At 43.7% G+C, this 22303-nt stretch overlaps 2 protein-coding genes across 3 annotated transcripts in view; one reads left to right on the forward strand and one right to left on the reverse strand.

Moving 5' to 3' along the window:
* TTLL2 (tubulin tyrosine ligase like 2) overlaps positions 1-22303 on the forward strand; it is a 688842-nt gene that overhangs the window by 538446 nt on the left and 128093 nt on the right. The gene's annotated exons all lie outside the window — the stretch shown is intronic.
* SPAST (spastin) overlaps positions 1-22303 on the reverse strand; it is a 68046-nt gene that overhangs the window by 9910 nt on the left and 35833 nt on the right. For both annotated transcript variants that reach the window (XM_068232054.1, XM_068232053.1), the window contains 8 exons: positions 18654-18826; positions 18415-18551; positions 18225-18318; positions 9994-10068; positions 9832-9903; positions 4607-4682; positions 3542-3633; positions 2909-2988 (listed from right to left, as the gene is read on the reverse strand). In XM_068232054.1, coding sequence (XP_068088155.1) covers positions 2909-2988; positions 3542-3633; positions 4607-4682; positions 9832-9903; positions 9994-10068; positions 18225-18318; positions 18415-18551; positions 18654-18826 — 799 coding nt within the window. The remainder of the gene's footprint in view (positions 1-2908; positions 2989-3541; positions 3634-4606; positions 4683-9831; positions 9904-9993; positions 10069-18224; positions 18319-18414; positions 18552-18653; positions 18827-22303) is intronic.

Below are 22303 nucleotides of genomic sequence, written 5' to 3' on the forward strand. Positions count from 1 at the left end.
TCTCAGGGTTTTCTTTCTTTTCAAAAGCATTTCCTGAATGGCAGTCACTAATGCTGCATACACACTTGAGATAAAAGTCTCTGGAAAAGGCAAGATCACAGACCAATTTTACCCCATTCCATGTAGTATGAGAGCCATACTCTACACAGTCTATTCTATGGAGCTGCACTCCCCATCAGATAAAATCTTTGCAAGATGCTGCACACAAAGATGCCCTTACACATTCAAAAGATCATTATCTGCAAAAGATCTCTTCCTGCAATAGATCCATTCCTGCAAAATGCATTCATAGTCTATGAGATCTGCAGATCCTCATACACACCTTGTTTAACAGACTTCATCTGCATATCTGGCAATCATCTGCAGATCTGAAAATCCATCCTGGTGGATCTGATCTGCAGATGATCTACAGATGATTGCCTGCTAAACAAGGTGTGTATGATGATCTGCAGATCTCATAGGACTATGAATGCATTTTGAAGGAATGGATCTATTGCAGGAAGAGATCTTTTGCAGATAATGATCTTTTGAATGTGTAAGGGCATCTTTGTGTGCAGCATCTTGCAAAGATTTTATCTGATGGGGAGTGCAGCTCCATAGAATAGACTGTGAAGGTATGGCTCTCATACTACATGGAATGGGGTATAATTGGTCTGTGAACTTGCCTTTTCCAGAGACTTTTATCTCAAGTGTGTATGCAGCATAAGTCTAGCTGCCAAAATGTGCAAATGAGTAGAGAGGCTGGCTGGTATCTTAATGGTTTCCACAGTTAGACTTAGCAACTGTGGTTCAGGAGGAAATGCTTTAGAAAACCCCGAGAATCCCTCATGAGAAAATGAACTAGTCCAGAACCTGTCAGTTCGGTCAGATTTTAACTGCTTACTTTTTCCGCTATAGTGGTCCTTTCAGTCCTGAGAGTTCATGAGCTGCAGTATACCAAGTATATATGTAATGTCCATAAAAGTGCTTTGCATATTCTGGGAAAAAGTGAATCATATCGTGGACATTAGTGACCTCACACTTCAAAGAGGGTTTCTCATGTTTTCAACCCTGCTTCAAATTGTAAGGGTTCCTCCACACTTCCTCATAGCAGAAAAACAAGAATTAATAGCAGAAAATAATCTTATTTCTCAGCATCAGCATGGGTTTACTAAGGACAGGTCCTGTTTGCCGAACATGCTCAGCTTTTATGAGGTGGTGAAAGCTAGTGTGGATATTGGGAATGCTGTAGATGTGATATACTTGGACTTTGCAAAGGCCTTCAACACTGTTCCCCACAAACGTCTGGTGCAAAAGTTGAGGATGCAAGGACTGGGAAAAGAGTCTGTGTACATGGATAGGGAACTGGCTAATGGACAGAAAGAGAGTTGTGGTCAATGGATCATATTCAAAGTGGGTGACTGTTAGCAGTAGGGGTCCCACAGGGGTCAGTACTGGGTCCAGTGCTCTTAAATTTATTAATGACCTAGTAGATGGAAGTAGAAAGCAATGTTGCTATTTTTGCAGATGATACAAAATTGGGCAGAATCATCAACTCTCAGGAGGATAGTGACATATTGCAACAGGATCTGGATAGGATGGCTATATGGGAACATAAATAGCAGATGAAATTCAATGTTGAAAAATGTAAAGTCACGCATTTTGGTCGTACCATTGGTCTAGCGCCATACATAATAAACGGGATACAGATGGGGAAATAACTTAAAGGAGTACTCATCGACAAGTTAAATAATCATATTCAATGCCAAGCCCCTGCAGCTAAAGCAAATAACATTTTGGGATGTATTAAAAAGGGAAATAACTTGGGATGCTAGCAAAATATTGCCCCTATTTAGCCCTCTAGTAAGGATGCATCTGGAATATGGAATTCAGTTCAGAGCACCACATTACAGAAAAAATATTGCAGTTTTAGAGCAGGTGCAGAGACGAACAACCAAATTGATTAGAGAGATGGAAGGTCTCACTTACCAAGAAAGGTTAGATAAACTGGGCTGGAGAAAAAAGATGCCTAGAGGAGATCTAATTAACATGTATAAATACATCAGAGGGCAATATAAAAGCTTGGCAGATGAGCTTTTGGTCACTAGGCTTTTGCAAAGGACTAGGGGATATGATCTGTGCATGGAGGAAATATGTTTTACCCATTAAGCAAAGGGTTCTTTACAGTAAGCGTGATTAAAATGTGGAATGTATTGCCACAGGAAGTAGTTATGGCAAATTCTACATTTGCATCTAAAGGGACTCCGAGCAGTGCATAAAAACAAAATCTGAACTTACCTGGGGCTTTCTGCAGCCCACCGTAGATCAGGAGGCCCCCCGCCATCCTTCTGGCCCATCTCCCAGGCCCTGCTCCGAAATGGCTCCCGGCGACACCGAGACAGAGTGTCGGGCTCCCTCTTCCGGAAAGTTGACGTCAGTCGCCACCACGCCGGCCGCCTCACGTCATCATGGTGGTCGGAGTGACAGTACTGCGCATGCGCGATCAAACTGCGGGACCTTTCGACCTACGGTGGGCTGCAGAAAGCCCCAGATAAGTTCAGATTTTGTTTTTATACACTGCTCGGAGTCCTTTTAAGGAGACTTCGATGACTGCATTGAAAGACTTCCATGGCTATAAACACTAGGCAATTCCCGGTGGAGCTGATTCAGGGATTTTAACGGACTGCCATCTGGAGTCAGGATGGAATATTTTTCCCTTTTGGGGCTAACTGGACCATGCTTTTGTAAGGGTTTTTTCCTTCTTCTGAATCAACAGGGATATTTGAGGGAGCAGGCTGATGTTATACTTATAAACTACTTAGCTTGAGTTAGGCTTTGAAGGTAGGGGGACAAAAACTGTAAACTTTCATAAGGCTGTTTGCAAGGAATGTACATTTAAAGCTTTAGATGATAAATGTACATAAGATACCTGAGAACTGCTTCGTCCAGCTCCTGAGGCCTGTTAGTGGCTCCCATGACAAGGACCCGGTCATCCCCTCCAGACTGTACCTACAGACAAATGGGCATTAAAAGAAGTAAAAACACACATGGAGAGAAAAAAAAAATAAAAACAAAAAACACACAAAAAAAAAACTAAAATCTGCTATATATTTTTAACTTTCCAAGTCAAGGGGAAAGCGGTCTTTGAGGGAATCCTATGCCAATAATACTGCAATAGAATGTAAAAGTAGAGTATAGTTAATTCTAGTTAAAAAGTCACTTGCACCCTTACACTTACATTTTTCAAATGCTAACTGCTACTGCATGCATCAAACCTCGGTCCTTGCATTTCAACAACTTCTAAGAAATGCATTTAAAACAAAATCAAACAAAAAAGCTATGGGTAAAGGAGAACTTTATTCACTAAGGAAATTACTAAAACATTTGTTTCCTTTTACACCTTTCTACTTTTATAGATAAACATACCTAAATGAGGCGGCAAGTAAAATCAGCACACTAAGGTGGTACATAAGCATGACCTGTTCATGAACATTACATTAGCTTGGGATTTTACTTTAACAAGTCAAATTACACATTGTTATTATGCAGAAGTAATACATACTCCATCAAATTCTATTAAAAATTCAGTTTTCAGTCGTCTGCTGGCATCATGCTCGCCTTCTCTTCTTTCACATAAAAGGCTGTCAACCTCATCTAAAAAGGAAAGTCACAGTTTAGACTTCATAAATAAGAGGAAGGCTGGCAAAACAACACATACTGTAACTATTTAATCACACATATGAATAAAAATAAAATGTCAGTTGAAGACCGATACCAAAGATGTGGATCCCCAGAGTTCCTAAATTTTCTGGAAACATATTGTGCTGGAAAATATAAACCTGTGTTTGGCCATCCTGAAACAATGTTTCCCCCAGACTGCATATAAAATCGTAAACATTTGCATAGGATCTCGTGCTGTTGCTCTAATTATAGGTACTTGAGAAAGTGAGAGATGTAGGTGTGTATTTTCCCACTATAACATACAAGGGAGATAGGATATCTGCCACACCACCTATCAATGTTGTACTAATAGAAAACCAATACCTGCATATAAAAAAGCCATAAGAAATTGCGTAGTGTGTACTGACATTTTCAAACATACATTATATTTTTTTTTTTATTTAACTTTACAATCAGTAACCCAACCCTGATATTTAAAGCAAACCTGTAAGGAACAAAATGTTAATAGATTTTTACCTAAGTAGTGTGAAGTCTCTGAATAATCCACAGGCTTCCCAGATCCTCCACAAGCCCACCACTGCTGCCTAGGACCCTCTTTTACTTTGTTGTCACATTCTCACCAGAGTATGAGCTTCTCCATACTAGGCACACGTAGGAAAAATCTGTGCACGCAAAGTAAAAAAGCCACTTGTGCATGGATGTGCTGGAGCAGCTTAATTCTACAGGGCATGTACTCCTGAACTCCCACTACGAATGGTCGCATACATGGACAGAAGTGTGGCCATAAGAGCATATGTTCAGAGGGACCCAGGACTGGGACAGTGGAAGAAAGAAGGATCAGGTATGCTTTTGGACAAACCAGAGGCTGCCTACTACTGAGGCAACTCATTTTTATTTAAAAATTCACTTAAATACACTTGATTTTGGAATACTGTGAACCACTTGCCTATAAAAATAATAGATGGTTGCAGTTCTCTAGCCACAGAAAAAAGTGCCCGCACTAGTTTTTCACCTTCTCCAACCTGGAAATAAGAAAACCAAAAAATGTGTGTTAAAACCATTAGACCAGCAGTGAAACATTAGGTTATATGAGCTGAGGCTACAAATAGCGGGCCCTTGCATAGGTTAATACAAACTCTTATTTAAGTAGACAAGACAAATAACATTTATATCGCGCTTTTCTCCTGGCGGACTCAAAGCGCCAGAGCTGCAGCCACTAGGGCGCGCTCTATAGGCAGTAGCAGTGTTAGGGAGACTTGCCTATGGTCTCCTACTGAATAGGTGCTGGCTTACTTAACAGGCAGAGCCGAGATTCGAACCCTGGTCTCTTGCGTCAGAGGCAGAGCCCTTAACCATTACACCATCCAGCCACATCCAAGTAAGCATGATCACACTCTACCCTTCTCCTTCAGGGACTGGAAATGTGAGCTGTCTGCATGGGTCATTTTTTTCAGGCTTGCATATAAAAGCAAGGTGCACAGGGGAAGGCTATACAAATCTTTTTCTGCTGAATCACAAACTCAAACTCATTTATACTTTGCTTCATATAAAGGAAAACTGCTGAAGGATTATTTGATATTGCATCTATATACATGATTAGTCAGACAAGACCATAAATATGCAGAACACCTTTGGGACCTATGGACAAAATGAAAATTCTGGAATTGACAAAGGTGCAACGGGAGTCCTGCATACAATTGGTTGCTACAACAACAGCATGTCAGGTCTGCCATCGTTGTTGCATATAATGAGATGTGAGTGATCCGCGTTTCTAACAGCGGATTTGTCTAGTCCTGCACGCAAATGGTTACCATAACAACCGGACGCTAGTTCAGCGGCCTGCATATGACGCTGGCCGCTACCTAGGTTTCCATGACATCAGTTCCGTAAACAGGAAGTGATGCACAGGAAGTGACGTCACAACATTCACGGAAGCGAGTTAGTTATACAAAGACAGGGCTGGCCAGACGGACTAGGGGAAATCAAGTGTTTGACGGGGGACACCTGCAATATGTATAACCTATAGGTAATGCTGCATGAACTCCTCCCAAAGGGGCGGGCATATTCTAATTATTGACCTTATTTAAACCACGATCTACTAACGTTTGGTTAGCTTTGACTTGGGCTTTTGGAGGGTTGCAGGGGGACACATTGTACAATTGTACAGCGGTGGGGGGTGTATATATGTTGGATATAGCACTTGCACAATGTGATTTTCTGATGAAGCCTGTTTGGTGAAACTGGTCAAAGCAATAGGAGCACTGTATATAGTTGTCTTTACAGAGTTTTTTTTACCCCCCTCGCCATCATTGTTGTGCTGCTAACATATTGAATAGGAACTGGGACGCTGAAATCGCACATAGCGATCCCACCTACTGATTTTTGTGCAATGATTATCTGCAAACTTTTGAGTAGGTCTAGCTACACCCCACTACTTTTGACTTAAGGAGTGTAGAGGGATCAGCAATGACACCCTACATCATATGTGCAGAAACAGTGTATGACAGCATAACTCCCTCGACCCCTCGCTACCCTCCAACTACCGTCCTATCTCTCTCCTCCCCTTTGCCTCAAAACTCCTTGAGCGTCTGGTTCACAAATGCCTGACCCAGTTCCTCAATGCCAACTCACTGCTAGACCCACTGCAATCTGGATTTCGGCCTACCCACTCAACCGAAACTGCTCTCACCAAAGTGGTCAATGACCTTGCCTTAGCTAAAGCTGAAGGTAAATACTCCATTCTCCTCCTTCTTGACCTTTCAGTAGCTTTTGACACAGTAGATCATCCCCTACTCCTCCAGTCCCTCCAGTCCATGGGCATTCACAATCTTGCCCTGTCCTGGCTTTCATCCTACCTCTCCAAACGCGCCTTCACGACCGCCTTTAATGAGTCCTCATCCACCCCCAACCACCTCTCGGTGGGAGTCCCCCAAGGTTTGGTCCTTGGCCCCCTACTGTTCACCCTATACACATCCTCCATTGGCAAGGTTATCTCCTCCATGGGTTTTAACTATCATCTGTATGCAGATGACACCCAGATCTACCTCCACACCCCTGACATATCCACCACTACCATGGACAAGGTCTCCTCCTGTCTATCAGCCATCTCCTCCTGCATGTCCGCTAGGTTCCTGAAACTAAACCTAGACAAAACGGAATTTATGATCTTCTTACACCGGACATCCATAAACCTCCCAGATGTGCATGTCACTGTTAACCACACTATCATTCACCCTACCTCTCAAGCCCGCTGTCTGGGTGTCACCCTGGACTCCGCACTCTCCTTCACTCCCCACATCCAAAACCTCAAAAAGTCCTGCAACTTCCACCTTCGTAACATCTGTAAGATTCGCCCTTTCCTGACCTCTGCCACCACCAAACTCCTCATCCATGCCCTCATAATTTCCCGCCTTGACTACTGCAATGCCCTGCTGTCTGGTCTCCCTATGACCCGAACAGCCCCACTGCAGTCCATCATGAATGCGGCAGCCAGAATTATCCACTGCTCCCATCGCTCCACTATGGCGGATCCCCTCCTTAAATCCCTCCACTGGCTTCCTATCCAGTCCAGAATCAGATTCAAGATACTGTGTCTGACCTACAAATCTGTCCACAAAACCTGTCCAACCTACATTTCCGATCTTACTCAGAGGTACACACCTAGCCGCTCACTCCACTCTTCCAATGAACTTCGCCTAACCGCCCCCCGCATCACCCAGTCCCATGCACGCTTCCAGGACTTCTCAAGAGCTGCTACAACACTATGGAACTCCCTACCTCCACCCATTAGGGCAGCCCCCTCCAACATCTTCAAGAAAGCCCTCAAAACTCACCTTTTCACTCTGGCCTACTACCCCTCACAAGTGCTCTAAACCCACAGCTGAACTCTGGTCTCCTACCTCTCATGTCCCTACCTCTCCCTTTAGATTGTAAGCCTTTGGGCAGGGTCCTCCTTTTGTGTCCAACCTGATCATGCACCTCCATTACTGTGAACCCATGCTATGCATCTGAGTGAACCTAACTTGCCTAATCTCCATGCTCCCTCCAGTGACTGACTAAGCATTACCTTGTACTCATACTGTGCTGCATGATCTGGTCTTCCTTGTATTCAGGTATTGTCATTTTTTCTGTATGTCACCCCTAAATATTGTATGTATCCCTATTCATTGTCCTGCGCTGCGTAATATGTTGGCGCTTTATAAATACAATAAATGAATAAATAACACTTGTTATAACCTGCATGTAGAGGCACACAGATTGAGGTGGTGCCTCTATTTTAATAGCATTTATCTGGATACAATAAAAAGAGACCTTTCTTTTTTTAGTACCTATAGGGCCGGCTCTTTTGGGCCTTGTGTGGCAAGACTAAAAAGTGCAAAAAGCCACTTCATTAATAAGGATAGAACTGACTTATGAGGAATTAGCTGAATTATACCCATTTACCCTTTAAAGGACATCCAAGGTGACATGATGAGATAAGACGTGTATATACACTGCCAAGCACACAAATACCTATGCTGTGTACCTTTTTCTTCTTCCTCTGTCCGAAAGAGTTAAAAAAGATCAGGTATGGAAGTTACAGTTTCAGTCTGGGTCGGGACCGGGTCGGACTATAGCATAACCCTGACAGATAAGGGATTGGAACCATAAACACTTTCCTGGCAGTAAATGGCTTCTGAGAGCAGGAAAGAGATGAAAATGATCAATAGTTCATAGATTTTTTAGCTCTGGCATACTTCAATGAATGTGTCATTGAGAAGAGGCCATGAAACAGTAAAAATTTAAAGCTAAAAAGAAGTCAGGTACTCACCTAAGGAGAGGGAATGCTCGGTCCTAATGAGTCTTCCCTCTCCTCTCCTGGTGCCCTCCGTGCTGCGCTGGCTCCTCCGTTCTCATCCCCCGAGGGGACTTCGGAAGTCTTCGGGAGCCAAGTCCTCCCGAAGACAGGCGGCGCACATGCGAGTGCGTCATAGAGGGCGCGCGTGCGCAGTGTAGAGCGGCCCGTCTTCGGGAGCACTTGGGCTCCTGAAGCATTTCCGAAGCCTCCCTTTGGCCGGGAGACAGCGGTATTTGACCGAAAAGGTCAAATACAGCTACGGGGGAGCCAGGACAACAGCGGGGATGCTCTATGGGACACAGAGCCTCCCTCTCCTTAGGTGAGTATCTGACTTTTGAAAAAAAAAAAAAAAAAAAAAAAACACGGGTTTTCATTCACTTTAAAAAGTGGACATACATATAAAATAAAACTGTGGGATTACTAAAAAAAAAAAAAATTAAAAAAAAAAATGTTTAGAAGAAGGACTGATACCACTGTTTATCTCAGCTTATTTTGACCTTGGGTGTCCTTTAACTTTTAGAAGTGAAAATTAAAAAGGGGAAATAATAAACATACATATATAATTGGATCGCTTCTGCAAAAAATTTACATTAGGAGTTTGTGTATGTAAGAGGTACATAGGTACATCTGAGACAGAGTAAAATGTATTTTTCCTTAAAGGGATACTGTAGGGGGTCGGGGGAAAATGAGTTGAACTTACCCGGGGCTTCTAACGGTCCCCCACAGACATCCTGTGCCCAAGCAGCCACTCACCGATGCTCCAGCCTTGCCTCCGGTTCACTTCTGGAATTTCAGACTTTAAAGTCTGAAAACCACTGCGTCTGCGTTACCGTGTCCTCGCTCCCACTAACGTCACCAGGAGCGTACTGTGCAGACGCAGACCATACTGGGCCTGCGCAGTACGCTCCTGGTGACATCAGCGGGATCGAGGACACGGCAATGCAGGCGCAGTGGTTTTCAGACTTTAAAGTCTGAAATTCCAGAAGTGAACCGGAGGCAGGGCTGGAGCATCGGTGAGTGGCTGCTTGGGCACAGGATGTCTGTGGGGGACCGTTAGAAGCCCCGGGTAAGTTCAACTAATTTTCCCCCGACCTCCCTACAGTATCCCTTTAAAGGTCATCACTTACAGTAGTAAACATCTAAACTCTTGACAGATGTTGGACTAGTCCATCTCCCCATGGGAATTCTCAGCATTTTCTTTATAACGTCCAATGACCACAGCAAGCCTAAGGTTCCCCACATCCCTCCTCACCATGGACTACGGTCTGCTACTTGTGATCTTTATATTTCTACCACCTACTTTTTGGTTTTAGGCTTCCATAGTACATACTTACATATTTGGAAGTGAGGCTTGCTGCACTTATATTAAAAAACGTGGCATTAGATTCAGCAGCCACTGCTTTTGCCTGTAATCAAACAAATGCATAGATACATTAATATCACAAATCCTAAAAGAAAACAGGGGAGAAGAAGAAGAAAAAAAAATTACTTTTTACCAGCATTGTCTTTCCATTTCCAGGAGGGCCAAACAGCAGTAACCCTCGAGCAGGAGCTCTCAAACCTGTGAACAACTAGAAGGAAAACAAGCCACATTAAAGCACTGGTAAAGTAGAGTAAATGTATGAAAAACCTATCTAGTCAGTGAAGTTTTTTTCACAAACACAGAACATTAATCTCTGTGATAAAGTCAACTTGAAGTGAGGAAACTCACCATACTTACCATAGAGTAGTGTTTCTCAACCTGGGGTCCGCGGACCCCTGGGGGGTACATCAGCAGCTGTCAGGGGATCCCCCAGAGGCTGCAGACAAAGTGGCGGATCTCGCGTCCAGGAGAGAAGTGTCAGGCAAGGCAGGCAGTGTCTGTGCAAGGGGCGCAGCAACTTGCTTAGTCCCATTCCCGCGTGGACTCCTGTCGCCCAGCTCTCCTCCTGTCCGGGCTCTCCTCCTGTCGCCGCCTCACGTCCTGTCGCCATGGTTACACGGCAGCCTCTCAGGACGTCAGAGTTGCTGCCGAAAGTAACCATAGCGAGGAGACGCATCGATAGGAGGAGAGCCCAGCAAGAGGAGTCTGCATGGGAACGGGGCTATGTAAGATTTTACTGGTGCACTGCCTGGCTATCTATACTGGAGCACCTATAGCTCGCCAACTACTCTGGCGCACCACCTGTACCTGGATATCTATTCTGGGGCACCACCTGCACCTCGCTAATCTATTCTGGGGAACCACCTGCACCTGGCTATCTAATCTGGGGCACTTATAGCTTGCTACCTACACTGGGGCACCACCCGTACCTGGCCATCTATACTGGAGCACCTATAGCTCTCTGCCTACACTAGGGCATCTGTACCTGGCTATCTGTCACATTACTGCCACAAACATGCATTAATTTTATTGGAATTCCACGGGAAAGACCAATACAAAGTGGTGTACATGTGAGTAGTGGATCGAAACTCATACATCATTCCAAACATTTTTTTACAAATAAATAACTGCAAAGTGGGGTGTGCGTAATTATTCGGCCCCCTGAGTCAATACTTTGTAGAACCACCTTTTGCTGCAATTACAGCTACCAGTCTTTTAGGGTATGTCTCTACCAGCTTTGCACATCTAGAGACTGAAATCCTTGCCCATTCTTCTTTGCAAAACAGCTCCAGCTCAGTCAGATTAGATGGACAGCGTTTGTGAACAGCAGTTAACAGATCTTGCCACAAATTCTCGATTCGATTTAGATCTGGACTTTGACTGGGCCATTCTAACAAAGATATGTTTTGTTTTAAACCATTCCATTGTTGCCCTGGCTTTATGTTTAGGGTCATTGTCCTGCTGGAAGGTGAACCTCCGCCCCAGTCTCCAAGAGGTTTTCTTCCAAGTTTGCCCTGTATTTGGCTCCATCCATCTTGCCATCAACTCTGACCAGCTTCCCTGTCCCTGCTGAAGAGATGCACCCCCTCCGAGCATGATGCTGCTGCCACCACCATATTTGACAGAGGGGAGGGTGTGTTCAGAGTGATGTGCAGTGTTAGTTTTCCGCCACACATAGCGTTTTGCATTTTGGCCAAAAAGTTCAATTATGGTCTCATCTGACCAGAGCACCTTCTTCCACATGGTTGCTGTGTCCCCCACATGGCTTGTGGCAAACTGCAAACAGGACTTCTTATTCTTTCTGTTAACAATACCTTTCTTCTTGCCACTCTTCCATAAAGGCCAACTTTACACTGTGCATGACTAATAGTTGTCCTATGGACAGAGTCTCCCACCTGAGCTGTAGATCTCTGTAGCTCGTCCAGAGTCACCATGGGCCTCTTGACTGCATTTCTGATCTGCACTCTCCTTGTTCGGCCTGTGAGTTTAGGTGGATGGCCTTGTCTTGGTAGGTTCACAGTTGTGCCATACTTCTTCCATTTCTGAATGATCACTTGAACAGTGCTCCGTGGGATGTTCAAGGCTCTGGAAATCTCTTTGTAGCCTAAGCCTGCTTTAAATTTCTTAATAACTTGATCCCTAACCTGTCTTGTGTGTTCTTTGGACTTCACAGTGTTGTTGCTCCCAATAGAAAATTAGACAACCTCTGAAGCCCTCACAGAGCAGCTGTATTTGTACTGACATTAGATTACACACAGGTGCACTCTATTTAGTCATTAGCACTCATCAGGCAATGTCTATAGGCAACTGACTGCACTCAGATCAAAAGGGGGCCGAATAATTATGCACACACCACTTTGCAGTTCTTTATTTGTAAAAAAAATGTTTGGAACCATGTACGATTTTCGTTCCACTGCTCACGTGTACACCACTTTGTGTTGGTCTTTCATGTGGAATTCCAATAAAATTGATTCATGTTTGTGGCAGTAATACGACAACATGTGGAAAACTTCAAGGGGGCCGAATACTTTTGCAACCCACTTTATATGGGGGGCACCTATACCTAGTTAGGACAGGTGGTCAAGAAGTGACACAGGGGGACCTAGATGGGGACAAAAGAGGCACGGGGAACAGAGGGGGAGAAAATAGGCACAGGGGAAACAGAGGTGACACAAAGTGGGTCAAAAGAGGCACAGGGAGAACAGAGATAATAATGGGGAAATGAGGTGACAGAGGGAGACAAATGAGGCACATTCTCTGTTCTCCCTATGCCTCTTTTGTCCCCCTCTGTGTCACCTCCAGTGCCGGCCCGCTCATGAGGGCCGGCCCCCTCCCTCGCCTGGGTCCCCCGATCTGCGCTCCCCTCCAGCTGTAATAGGAAGCTGCCGATGCCCAATAGTAAGAGGCACGGGCGGGCAGGACTCACCTTATCCGCGTTCCAGCGTGCGCTCCACTGACGTCACTTCCTGCATCGCCGCCCACTGTATTGTAAGTGGACGGCGATGCAGGAAGTGACGTTAGTGGAGCGCACGCTGGAACGTGGATAAGGTGAGTCCTCCCCGCCCGTGCCTCTTACCGCTAGGCCCAATACCCCCGTCCTGCCCGCTACCCCTCCGGCTCGGCAGCCGCCCCCCCCCCCCCGCACCCACGGACGGCCGCCCCTAGAAGTTTGCCGCCTGAGGCAAACGTTTCACCCCGCCTCATGAGCGGGCCGGCCCTGGAGGTGACACAGAGGGGGGCAAAAGAGGCATAGGGAGAACAGAGAATGGATTCGGGTTAAAAATGGACACAGTCCTCATCTCATTTGTTAACCAGGGACTATCTGTATTTCGCTAGTATTTGGCTCCACCCTCATGTAATCTTCATCTTCGATAGGGGGTACATTTGCCTAGGGATGACTCAGGTAGGTAGGTAGAGAACCACAGAGCATTCTCGGTCCTTGCTCCGGAAGTATTTGTGTCCCCGAGTCCTTGCAAACATGGCCGCATGCATGAACCTCAACTTGCACATGCATCACAGTATGAAGCAGTTAAGTCTCCAAAAGTACCCGGGGATGCAAGTACTTCTGAAGTCAGCACAAGAAGTCCCAAAGAGGTATTCGACCTAGCAGGTCAAATAAATGGGACAGGGTGATGGCCAGAAAGGCTCTATGTATCATAAAATATTACATATAACTGTCTCCTTTGGCGGCCTAAAGAGCAAATGCCGCTTCCCACTGCCATGATATATTGCTCAGGAAGACCTCATAAAATGTTAATTTTCTGCCTTTCACTGTAATGAATATACCTATAAAATGGTAACTGCATTTTGTATTGGGGCTGAGCTACAACAAATATCCTCGATAACAACTATGAAGATATTGTGGAGCCCACCTCTGCGCCACTGCTGAGGTGATGAGACTTGTAAGCAGAAGAGAATGGTTTGATTTTGTAGTATTATAGAACGTTTATAGAACTACTCCAAATCCTGTCCTCAAAACCCACCAACAGTACTGGCTTTGCAGAAAACCACAACATTCACTGATGAGGTAATTAGATGATTAGGTACCTCTGTGGATTTCCACAAAACATGCTCTGTTGGTGGTACTTTGTCTTCCTAAGTACAAGATTACTACCTAAGCATTTAGAAGGGAACAAACAGATGAAACAAAAACAAACAAAAAAAAAGTCCTTCCGCACTGTACCAGAGCACCTTGCTGCGAATCCACCCAACAGTGCCAAAAGTTGCACTGTGCATTAGACATGCAACCAAACCGTGAAGTATACAGTACAATGAAAGTATGCTTCTCTGCCACTGTAATCACACAGGTTGTCCAGTAAATACAGTGCAGTCTGTGTGTTACTGATTATTGATTCGCCTCAAAAAGCCTAATGTTGCTTCTCCCATCCCTTCCTTTACAGTAAAATGGCTATCTACCCACATTCCTATTTGCACATTCCTAAGAAATAAAGGTCTCAGTGTAACTCTACACGGACGGATATATTTGCAATACTTTCAATCTGAGCATCCAATGCAATGGAATAAAGTCCTGACAAGTCATCCCCATCATCCTCACTAAACATGATAAAATGAGATGTGAATTTCCTGAGTACAGGTTGTATTGGACCTATTCAAATTGGTAGCAATAGCATTTGGCTGGCTGACTTTCAAGGTGTGTACAGACTGCAAATATTGGCCACTTGATGCAAATTCTGTTGCAAATATTTGTTCATCCTCCTTCCCTGATGAAAGCATTTCACACCATGTGGGTTGCTGTCTGAAAATAAGACAGACAGACATGTTGTGAAATCCGAAATGCTGGTAAAAAAAGGCCATATGCAGTTTATTTTTTTATATTCATAGCAGTGCACTGCAGTATCACACAGCATGGATTTCTGTGCAGCGCCATTTATTGCAATGTAATGGTATACACAACCCCATGTGTTTATTTGGTGTGAACATGTCCTGACCCTAGACAAAGGAAGCAAAATGTCTAGCATTTCTGTTATGCGCAGACAAGTCCAGAGTAAAATTGAGTAAATACGGCAATATTCTGGAAAGCAGAATACAAATCCATATACCGTACTGCTGCTATGGTTTCCATCAAGTTTCATTTGGGAAAAAAAGCTGCATCTGCTGCAGACGTAATGTGAACCTAACCTCTGCAGTTTGACTCAGTCTCCACACGTAGGAAAGCCAGAATAAAGGAGATTAAACCTGCTCATAGAAATCAAAGGTCAACCTTTTATGGCCAATATAGAGTACTGTTACGTGATAATACTGTAGTAATGACTGCCTACTTTCCTGGCTAATTAGGAATTCTTTGCAGCCAAGATTTCACCATTTACTGCAGCCCGAAGCTTCCTTTAACTGGTCTAGCTAAGCATACACACACACACACACACACACACACACACACACACACACACACACACAGTGCCTGGACACTATACCTTTCGCTGCACAAGTCTACTTCTTGAGGGCTCTTTCACACCAGAGCCCTTTTCTGCGGTGAAACGCAAAGGCAGTTCTTTGCATTAACCAAGGTAAAATGAAAGTCCATACACTTTCATTTCACCTTTCACACCAGACGCTGCGTTTTGGTGCGTTGCGGTTCGACGCACCCGGTAGCGTCGATCCGCCGGGAGCCGGAGTTTTCTGTCGGGTTCAATTAATAGCTACCACCGCTGATTGCGGCGAACCGCAGATTCCCGGCTCCTGCATGCGTTCATAGATGTGAAAGAGGCCTTACACACTAAACTTTGTTAGGCGACAGGGAGATGCAGGCTTGAGTGACCAGAGGAACCTAGAATTCAGGTGACTGCCTACTCTGTGAGCAAAACTGCAGTGTAAGCAAGAAGTTTTAAATCAGGATGATACCATTTATTGGCTAACTGAAAAAAAAAAAAAAAAAAGCTGCAGTGTGACATTATTACAAGGATCCATTAGAACATGGTAGCAAGGAAAGGCTGAGGGACCTGCAATCAGGAGGGACACTTCACTATGCACTCTGCTGTGACAGGAATATAAACAAATGTTTAATATAACAGGCTGTGACAGATTCACAAACACTAATAGAAATGCAGATATCAAACCAACAAAACGTTGATTGTGGCGATACCCTTAATGACTAATTGCACATGGTTTATTGCAAGCTTTTGATACGTTAAGTTTCTTCTTCCGGCATTAGGGCTCGTTACCATATAGCGCACTTTTATGCGTGCTTAAAGGGGATCTTCAGCCTAAACAAGCATACTGTCATTAAGTTACATTAGTTATGTTAATTAGAATAGATAGGCAATATAATTTTTTACCCACACTGTTTTAAAAGAACAGGCAAATGTTTGTGATTCATGGGGGCTGCCATCTTTGTCATGGGGGCAGCCATCTTTTTGGTTGAAAGGAGGTGACAAGGAGCAGGAGACACAGTTCCAACTGTCCTGTGTCCTGATAACCCCCCACCCCCCCAGCTGCACACGCTAGGCTTCAAATGTCAAATTCAAAATGTTAAAAAAAAAAAAAAAAATTGCACCAAAACAGCAGAACGAGAGCAACAACATCAGAAATCCCATCATGCTTTGCACAGCATCAGGGGGAAAAAGCCCGGGCTGTTTTCTTCTGTGCAGCTAAAAATGAGGCCTGGATAAGAGAAACAAAGTTCTGATGATGTGAAGCTGTTAAAGATTTCAGTGCTGCTGAGTCGATTTTTAGTCCGGAGGTTCACTTTAAGGAAATGCGGTTGCAGAGACAGACAGTGCATAGACTGCACTGTCTGCAGTTTCCATTCATGTGCGGCAATGAATCGACGCACATTGTTTGCTGACGTGCTGTGCAGAGCTGTGGGGCTCTGCACTTTAATGGAAACGAGCCCTCCTACAGAACTGTGTCAGAACCTTTGTACGGTTCTGACAGTTCTGTATAATGCCTGAAAAATACACTTAAGGTGGATCCGAGATGAACTTTTATTCTTTGCATAATTGTGCTTCTTCCATATAGTTTATAGGGCATTCCTCAAGCCAAATCTTTTTTTTGGTTTGTTTTAATACTCCAATTCTCGATAAGCTAAACAAGACTCGCCCAAGTCTTCTCCAAAACGCCAAGGCACTCAGACCCATGTAGCAAGGGCTTATGGGAGCTCAGTCTGGGCAGGAGGAGGAGGTTTCTAGCCAGAGATTTCAGAGGCAAAGGGGAGGGGGGGAGGGGGTCGGGGGGGATTTTTTTCACAGGCTAGGGGTGGAGATGCAGTTGCAGATTACCTGTGTAATGATGACAGAACATGGTTGCTCTCATCGTATCACAGGATTAAATCATTATAAACAGATTTGCTGTGTAATCTATCTAAACTCTAGATAAGATATATAGACAAGTTACTTGTTATAGTTAGTTTTTCATCTCCGATCCGCTTTAACGTTTCGAAAGCTTACAATAAGCCATCTACAGTCATTAATGGTATCATCAGAATCAACGTTTGTTGGTTTGAGGTCTGCATTTCTGCTCCTCGAATAACACTGGACCACAACTCAAAGATTAATAGGGGAGTATGAAGAGAAGAAGAATTTTGCAAGGGTAAAAGAAGTAGGTAAAATATTGAAGTGGAGCTAAACTCAGTTTCCTCTCAGCTCTAAAACGTTTAGCCACAGCATGATAACTTTTATGGAAAAAATGAAAATCTTCCTTATGGCCCATACTCACGGGCTACAAATGTCGCGGCGCGCACGTGTTGCAGCGACAGGTCGCCCGCGAGTATGCGGCATTGCACGGGCGCGCACCCCGAACCGTCCCTTGTCGCTGATGTCGCCAGGCGATTGAACCGCTCAATCGCCTGGCGACAGTCGCCGCCGCAACTCTGCCGGAACTGTCGCTAGTCCGCGTGAGTACGCGGACTAGCGACAGCAACAAGATGAGAAATGTATTGGGCTTCCAGCGGGGGGGGGGGGGGGGGGGGGGGGGAGGAGCAACAGCGACAGCTTCCGCCGCATCAGTTGCCATGTCCCTCCGCCGTGTGTATGCGGAGGGACCTGGCGACGAGCTGTCACCGGCCTGTCGCGCACACGCTCACATGTGCTGGCGACAGGCCAAAAAGTTGCCCGTGAGTATGGGCCATAAGTTTCTAGAAATCCTAAAAAAATAAATAAAAAAAATAAAAATAAAATGAAGTTTTAAATTTGGTTTCACTTTACAGGGAGCACTGAAAGGTTTGGGGGGAAAAGCTGCCTTGGTAGAGTTTCTGCACGTCATCCACAGTTGCTTATTTGAACTAAATAGGCCCCTTGATCTGGCTAAACACAGAAAATAGAGCAGTTCATTTATTCAGCAGCTATAGGTGGAATAAATACTTTTCATTGTGTGCTTTGCAAGAGTTCGGGTCCGCTTTAAACAACATACCTCTGGACGAATAGAAGGCAGTATTACAATTTCTTGCAAGGCTTGTTTAGCCAAGTCTTGTCCAGCTACGTCAGAAAATTTTACAGATGGACCACTGAGGTAAGGGGGAAAAAAAAAAATGTAAATAGAACATTTTATTCAAATGATACATTCATGCAAACATCCATAAACACAAAGACACATACTGTACCTGTCCACAATTTCATTTAAAATGAGATTTGCAAGGTTGCTATCTACATTTTTTAAGTTCTTCATATCTTTTTTCCTGAGTCCAGTCGTGGGAGTTGTTGGCTTATTGTTTACTCTAGTGTTTTTTGCTCCTGCTCCCTTAAAATAAAAAAAAAAAATACCATAACGCAGTTAAGTAGCATTGTGCATTAAACACACACAAGCAGAGAAAAAAAAGCCACAAAACAAACATTATTATACCCTGTTGGCTGATGTATGAGAACCAGCTGCTCTGTGTGCGGAAGAGGAACAGTTGGGTATCCTAGGGGAATGAGATACTACAGGAGAGACAGCTTTAGGTGGGACTTTTGCACGAGGAAGGGAATTGCTTGCAAAGGAGACAGCATCTTTCTTTTTGGAAACTGCACCTCTTTCTGAAAAGAGAACACATACGAAGCCATTTAAAAACCATTAACAGGCTTGAAAGGCATTAACAGATCTTCTTATTGTATAGAGAAGCTCATAGTTTTAAAAACTATTTTTATAGTTTACAACTGGATAATGAATGCTTATGCAATTAATTTTCAAAAGTATAAATAATAGAAAGGGCATAACTTCCATGTTTCCAAAAGGCACAGCCATAAAAACTTAACAATTCAGAGATGTCCCTTGTAAGCCAGAAGAGCATCTAGGATCATTACTTTACATTTCAACTAAAGTCCATCTGTAATCTGGATTATGGAGCATAAAATTAAAGGCAAACTCAGGCAGAAATAGCTGAATGCAAAGCCTCACTTAAAGCACAAATTGTAAAATCAATAAAAAGTAACGTACAACTATTCCTGTTAATTATATTTTCAGATTAACCACAGTAATACTTAATCATAAAATAGGACAGCGGCCTAACAATGCATTATCAATATGTCACAAAACACTGTAAAGTAATCAAGAGAAAGTAATCCAACGCTTCCAGGACACAGCAGACAACTGTTCAGACACCATCAGAAGGCAGATAAGGCAAATGCTCCAGATCTGCCATAAAGCTCCAAAGAAACTCTAAATCTAAGCAGATCTTGACACTTAAAGTGAACCTCCAGACTAAAAATCGACTCAGCAGCACTGAAAAGGCCTGGTGTTTCTTTAACAGTTTCACAGCATCAGAACTTTGTTTCTCTTATACAAGCCTCATTTTTTGCTGCACAGAAAAAAACTGCCTGGGCAGTTTTCCTCTTATGCTGTGCAAAGCATGATGGGATTTCTGATGTTCTTGTTCTGCTGTTTTGGTGCAATTTTTTTTTTTTTACATTTTGAATTTGACATTTGAAGTCTAGTGTGTGCAGCTGGGAGGGGTTATCAGGACACAGGACAGTTGGAACTGTGTCTCCTGCTCCTTGTCACCTCCTTTCAACCAAAAAGATGGCAGCCCCCATGAATCACAAACATTTGCCTGTTCCTTTAAAACATGGTGGGTAAAATATTACCTATCTATTCTAATTAACCTAACTAATGTAACTTAATAACAGTATGTTTGTTTAGGCTGAAGTTCCCCTTTAATGGTTTGTGGCATCTTACAGACACCTACCAAACCTTCAGGAATAGCAAAATCAGTAAAGTCCCAGAGAGTGGAAAATATCTGGCACAGTTTACACTTTTATTTCTTGATTTCAAATCAGGTAAAAAAAAAAAAAAATGCATGTGTTACTTTGTTACACTGTGTGAAGGGATGTGGAATATCCCGAGACAAAACCTTGCAAAATTTGCCATCAATTTCTGTCGGCCGAACTCATTTCTGTCGACCGAACTCATGGGACCTCAAAACTTTACAGACGCGTCTCAAGGCAAAAGCGAATCAACACATGTTCTCACCATGAAGGGGAGAGGAGAGATGACAAACACCAGGAACAGAGCCACTTCTGAAGTCGAGTAAGGAGAACAATGGACTTGCCCGCCAATTGTGGCTTAAAGATCAAGAAGTAACCACAGCAGACACTTGTACATGCTAGATTCCCGACCAAGTTGGACCCAATCAGCTGGCAAGGCAGTATAGCTTGTGAAAGAGGCTTAAAGGGTACCCGAAGTGACATGTGACATTATGAGATAGAAATGTTTATGTACAGTGCCTAGCACACAAATAACTATGCTGTGTTCCTTTTCTTCTTTCTCTGTCTGAAAGAGTTAAATATCAGGTATGTAAGTGGCTGACTCAGTCCTGACTCAGACAGGAAGTGACTACAGTGTGACCCTCACTGATAAGAAATTCCCCTTTTTATCACTTTCCTGCTCTTAGAAGCCATTTTCTGCTAGGATAGTGTTTTATAGTTGGAATTTCTTATCACTGAGGGTCACACTGTAGTCACTTCCTGTCTGAGTCAGGACCGAGTCAGCCACTTACATACCTGATATTTAACTTTCGGACAGAGAAAGTAAAAAAAAAAAAAAAAAGGAACAGCAGTTATTTGCGTGCTATGCATTGTACATACACGTCTATCATCATGTCACATGTCACTTCGGGTATCCTTTAATTATCAGAAAGCACCAATATCCTTTAAAGGGACCCTGAGCAGTAAGGGGAGGAAAAAAAAAAAAAAAAAAAAAAAAAAAAAGACCCGGAACTACCTGTGGCTTCCTCCAGCACGCTGCTCCCCCAACGTCCTCTTGGTCCCTTTGGCGCATCATCACGCCGGTCTCTGCAAGAGCCCTGCGCATGTGCAGTTCAGTCTTTACAGAACCACGCATGCGCAGGACTCTTACGGCGACGGACGTATTGATGAACACACTTACCGGAGCCACCAGCGAGACCATGAGGACGTCGGGGGAACTCGCGGGCTACAGGGAGCTGAAGGAAGCTCCAGATAAGTCCAAATTTTTTTTTTTTTCCTTACTGCTCAGGGTCCCTTTGTCGGTTGGTTCTCTCTTCATTGCTTTGCTCAAATGCAAGTCCCCTCAGCTACCGCAATGGACACATTAACAACAGACGTGTGAACAACATTTTGCAACCTAAATAGCAGACACTTTTCAACACATCCAGAACTAACATCATCCAGTGTTCAAAACCCTAGTAAAAACCCCATAAGAGCTCATCCGCAAACAATGGCAGGGATATCTGAAGCATGCAACATCAAGGAGTTATTTTACGACTCTTGGAAAAATAGCTGTGTAAAATGTAGCAACAAAGCATGTAACACATCATTATAGTCTACTTTACAATTAAAATTAAATAGAACATTCTAGGTTATTTGGAGAGAATTTAACAAATGGTGAAAAAAATAAGTTCTCATGACTGTAAAGCAGCATACACACTAGATTAACCTTGGCCAGAGAGGTAAATAAAGACCACCTTGGCCAAGAACCAAGCATGTATTTAGCATATGTACAGCAGCTGCATGAAAGCAGCAGGGTCAGCCATACTATACCAGGAAAAAAAAACACATATATAAGTAGATAAATACTTGTTCTACTTAAATAACAGATGTATTGTCCACATTTTCATATCTGTGAATTTTATACAGTAAAAGAGAATTCTGTTCCTGGCATTTGCCATTTTGATTCCCTCTGACTGAAGCCAATACTGAGGTTACCTCCCTTGCTTTTTTGTCATAGGTAGCTTGCTTTGTAAACACATGAGTACACAGGCATAGATCGTATTTCAGCAGCACTGAACAGCCAATCAATGAAGAGCAGGAATGTGGGAGGGGAGAGGACACATTTCCCTCTCCTCGGCAATGGCGAGAATAGAGCCAGACAGATGAGATTACATCAAACATTTCTGAATAGATTGGAGTGCTTGCAATGCAGGGTAAGGTTCCAGGCTACATAATAAACACAGAGCAGTGGATAAATGGAATTTTATTTTGTGGCTGACAATCCCTCTTGAAGCTGCCTACAAAAAAAAAATCCAGCATAGCTGATCT

This window comes from Hyperolius riggenbachi, chromosome 4 (assembly GCF_040937935.1).
Source record: "Hyperolius riggenbachi isolate aHypRig1 chromosome 4, aHypRig1.pri, whole genome shotgun sequence".
In the NCBI taxonomy this organism is placed as follows: domain Eukaryota; kingdom Metazoa; phylum Chordata; class Amphibia; order Anura; family Hyperoliidae; genus Hyperolius; species Hyperolius riggenbachi.